The sequence below is a fragment of the Chrysochloris asiatica genome, unplaced genomic scaffold, assembly GCF_000296735.1.
Source record: "Chrysochloris asiatica unplaced genomic scaffold, ChrAsi1.0 scaffold00206, whole genome shotgun sequence".
NCBI lineage: Eukaryota > Metazoa > Chordata > Mammalia > Afrosoricida > Chrysochloridae > Chrysochloris > Chrysochloris asiatica.
In genome coordinates this window covers 2834251-2839259 of record NW_006408724.1, presented here as the reverse complement: position 1 = coordinate 2839259, position 5009 = coordinate 2834251, and the positions used below count along the sequence as shown (strand labels likewise).

At 41.2% G+C, this 5009-nt stretch overlaps 1 protein-coding gene across 1 annotated transcript in view; it reads left to right on the top strand.

The window, feature by feature from the left end:
• ITGA8 (integrin, alpha 8) overlaps positions 1-5009 on the top strand; it is a 296933-nt gene that overhangs the window by 171790 nt on the left and 120134 nt on the right. The window contains exon 15 of the mRNA XM_006872605.1: positions 3602-3709. Coding sequence (XP_006872667.1) covers positions 3602-3709 — 108 coding nt within the window. The remainder of the gene's footprint in view (positions 1-3601; positions 3710-5009) is intronic.

Sequence of the window (5009 nt, the reverse complement as noted above, 5' to 3'; positions counted from 1 at the left end):
GAGAAAAAAATTCAAGTCTCAATTTGCAATATTGAAGGATTCTTTGGACAAAATATTGAATGGTGCAGAAACCATCAAAAGATGATGGAAGGAATACAGAGTCACTGTAACAAAACAAAACAAAAAATAAAGTCAACGTTCAGCCACTTCAAGAGGTACCATATGATCAAGAACCAGTGGTACTGAAGAAAGAAGTCTGAAATACACTGAAAGCATTGGCTAAGGGATTTGTGTCCTGGGAATTGATGGAACACAAATTGAAATCTTCCAACAAACTGATGCAAGCACTCACTGGAGGCACTCACTCATCTCTGCCAAGAAATTTGGAAAACTGCTACCTGGCCAACTGATTGGAAGAGATCCATATTTGTGCCCATTCCAAAAAGATATGACCCAATGGAATGTGGAAATCTTTGGACAATATCATTAATAGTACATGCAAGTAAGATTTTGCTAAAGATAGTTCAAAAATAGGTGCAATAGTACAGCAACAGAGAACTGCCAGAGGTTCAAATCAGATTCAGACAAGGACATAGAATGAGGTATATCATTACAGACATCAGATGGATCTTGACTGAAAGAAGAGAATACCAGAAATACCTGTGCTTTTTTAACTGAACAAGGATTTCAACTTTTTGGATCATGACAAGCTATGGATAATATTGTAAACAATGAGAATTTCAGAAAACGTAATTGTGATTCTGAGAAACCTATATAAAGAGTCTTTCGAACAGAACAAGGTGACACTCACTGGTTTAAAATCAGGAAAGGTGTGTGTCAGAGTTGTATTATTTCACTATAGTTTTTCAATCTGTATGCTAAGCAAATAATTCAAGAAGCTAGAATATATAAAGAAAAACATAACATCAGGATTGGAGAAAGACTGACTGTGATATGCCTGTGATAAGCAGATAACACAACCTTGCTTGCTAAAAGCAAAGAGGACTTAAAATACTTAACTAATGAAGATCAAAGATCACAGCCTTGAGTATGGGTTGCACCTCATTGTACAGAAAACAAATACCCACACCACTATAGCAATAAAGAACATCATTATAAATGAAGAAAAGATTGAAATTGTCAGAGATTTCATTTTGCTTAGATCCACTATCAACACTCATGGAAGCAGCAGTCAAGAAATCAAATGTATTTCCTTAAGCAATTCTGCTGCACAAGGTCTCTTTAAAGTGTTCAAGAGCAAACTGATACCTTAAAGTGTCATTCTAAGGCCTAAGGTGCACCTGACCCAAGCCCTGATATTTTCAGTAGCCTCATATGCATGTGAGAGTTGGACAATGGATAAAGAAAATGGTAGAAGAATCTGTGCACTTGAGTTATGGTGTTGGAGAAGCATATTAAAAGTACCATTTATTGCTAGAAGAAGAACACACAAATCTGTGTTGGGATAAGTATAGTTAGAATGCTCCTTAGAAGCCCAGATGGTGAGACTTTGTCTCTCATACTCCAGACATATTATCAGGAGGGACCAGTGCCTGGAGAAGGACATCATGCTTGTAAAGTGGAGGGTCAGCAAAAAAGAGGAAGACCCCGATGAGATGGATTGTCCAGTGGCAGCAGCAATGGGATCAAGCTTAACAACGATTGTGAAATGGTACTTGACCAGGCAGTGTTTTGTTTTTGTTGTGTATAAGGTCACTCACTATAAGTCAGAACCGGCTAGACAGCACCTAACAACAGCAACAAGTTCAACTCTCAGAAAGACTCAAACTTGTGTTTTCTCAAATAGGTGAGATTGTTTTCATCAGTCCTAAAAATACTCAACGAGGCCAGATTTATATTCGCCACTCTCCATTTCAGAGTCCTGGTGTGGCACTGTAGGTTAATGTGCCAGACTGCAAAGCTATTTGAACTGCAAGGTTGGTGATTCAAGCTTACCAGCTGCTTCTTAGAAACCCTATACAGCGTCACTATGGGTTGGAATTGACTCGACGCCGACAGCACTTAACAACAACAACAACAAGTCTGCATTTCAGCTTATACTGACTCAGCAGTCGACACTCTCAAAGTATCTGCAGTACAGGGCTTATGTTTGTGATGGCCATGAAAATGGACCACTGAGTGCTTCTGAGTCTCTACTATAATGGACTGATAACCCCAGCTGCTATGCTCTTAATCCACTGCCATATTTACTCCAAAGTCCTGCTAGCCGGGTTACTGGGTGCAACAGGGATATGAATGCAGGTCCATCTCTGCAAACCACAGAATTCCTCTACCAGGTGAATGTGACTCAAGGAATCGCTAGTGGCCCAGCTAGAATGCCCTTACTCAACCCTCATTCCGTCTCAGTCTCCTTCTCAGTGGCCACACCTGCATCATAGTCTACAGGCTGGTCCTCCTAGCCTCCTTTGTTTCTTCCCCTTTTTACTCATAGGCATTTGTCCTGATGAATCTCTTATATGTCTATTCCCATCTTGGCATCTGCTGCCCCAAGGACAAGCACTAACACAATACTGAATACAGAATTATGTAACTAAGTATAGATACATAGAGTAAAGGAGTTTAGGAAAAGTTCTAGTGGGCCTTATTGTGGTAATTATGAGATTGTTTAAAGCAGTGCCCTAAACAATGTTCTGCCCCAAGGCACAATTTTCTTCTTTCAGAAGAAAAGTTATCTAGCTTGGCTTTGTTTTATGCTGTCATCTGCAGACTTTGGCTTCCAGCTTTAGAATTGGAGCCAAGCTTTTGAAATTACTCCATTCTCTCCATGGCTTACTTTTTTGTCCAATTACCCTCTCCTGGATACCTGAAATGGGTTTACTTTATATTAGCTCCTCTCCTCAACCTTGGCTGCACATTAGAATTACCTGAAATGTTTGTTTAAAACTCCAGTGCCTGGGCCTATCCCCAGAGAGTCTGATTCCATTGTGCTGTGGTGGGACTTTGGCACAGCATTTGTTCAAGAGCTCCTTGAGTGATTGTAATGTGTGGTCAGGATTGAAAACCACAGTTCTCTGTGAACTACAGAAGTATTCTGTAAACCTACCCACATGTCTTTAGCTAAATCTGCAAAGCTTGGCTGGAAAGTCATCACTTGCAATAAATTGTTAGTTAAAGAGACAAACTTCCTAAAATTCAAGTACTTAACCGATACAAGTGATTATGTTGTTGTTTAGTGTGGTCGAGTCAATTCTGACTCATTGCGACCCTGTATAGAGTTTCCAAGGAGCTGCTGGTGAGTTTGAACCGCTGACCTTGCAGTTTAAACCGACCTTGCAGTCCAGTACTTAGCCTACAACACCACACCAGGAAAGCACAGACATACTAGCAGATCCCAGAGCAGTACTTCGTAGCACTATCACCAAACTACCGTGTACTTGCCCCGTAAAGATAGCAGGTTTGTGAAAGCAGTTTTGCTTGCTGGGCTCACAGCCCCCTTTATTTGTATTCATGAACTACCAGATGTGTTTTGAGATAATGAATTGAGTCTGGTGCCCACCTGTTTATGTGGTAAGTGAAATTCTTGGCACAAAAGCTAGGAACATTGGCACCAGCCTCTAGAAAGGGAGTTCCATTTTCAGCGGGGCGGGCTTTTGCTTGTCATTCATATGGTTCATTAAAGCCCCATGTTTTCTCTTTGCAGAGCAAGACCAGTTGTGACCGTGGATGCCCAGCTTCTGGTGAACCCAATGATCATCAATCTCGAAAATAAAACTTGCCAGATTCCAGACTCTATGACTGCTGTGGCCTGGTGAGTTAGTCCAGTGTTTCTCAAACTATAATATGATTACACATCACCTAGGCATCTTGTTAAAATGGAGTCTTGTGTTCAGTAGCTTTGAGGTAGACCTGAGATGCTGCATTTCTACAGCGCTCCAAGACCATGCTGATGCTTCTGATTTCTCCAGGAGTTAGCCTTTTACAAGATTGGTGGCATAATGCTGACCTTTAGCTACTAACATCATATAATGACACTACTTCTCCAATTGACAGGAACTAGGTAAGATGAAAACTGTCACTTTAAATTTCGAGGAGATTTGTGCGCATGTGTAGTTGAACCCTCCAGGGGTGGGGGTGGGATGTCCATTTGCTCAGGCATCACCTCTAATCAACAGAATGGAGGTGTGCAGTGAGATACCAATGAACAGATAGCAAAAAATGAATGTCCACATCTGTATCTCCGTGGTTCTGTCAGGTGTTCGTGGCTGTTCTGATCCTTCCCCGACTTGGTCTCTCCCAAGATGGTGGCTCCAGAAGTAGCTGAGCGTCTTGAATTAGAAAACAATGGATTTCTTGATTCTGGTACAAATTACCCTAGCTTTAAGCCTTCCAGTCTTCTAAATATTCCTTTATATGTGGTTCAGAGTTCTAGCACCATCCCTGAGCCTGCTTGGTCTGGTATTCTGGGTTGGTGACAGAGCTTCTCAGTGCACATCTACCTGAGAGTTTCTGTGATTCTGAAAGCTATGCCACTGGTATTTTAAATACTAGCAGGGTCACCCATGGTGGACAGGTTTCAGATGAGCTTTCAGACAAAGACAGACTAGGAAGAAAAAGTGACGAACTAATTCCCAATCTTTAGTCACTGAAAACCTTATGAATAGCAGAGAAACATTGTCAGATATAGTGCCTGAAAATGAGCCCCTCAGTTTGGAAGGTGCTCAAAATGTGACTGGGGAAGAGCTGCCTCCTCAAAGTAGAGGAGTAAATAAAGTTTGTGGGAGAAAAGTCCACGGGACCTTTATTTGCTGATGGGGCACAACTCAAAATGAAGAGAAGCAGCTGTAAACATCCATGGAAAATTGGAACATGGAATGTACGAAGTATGAATCTGGGAAAATTGGAAGTTGTCAAAATGAAATGGAAGTATAAACATCGATATCTTAGGCATTAGTGAGCTGAAATGGACTGGTATTGGCCATTTTGAATCTGACAACCACATGGTTTACTATGCTGGGAATGACACATTGAAGAGGAATGGTGTTGCATATATCCTCAAAAAGAACATATCCAGATCAGTCATGAGGTACAATGCTGTCTGTGATAGGATA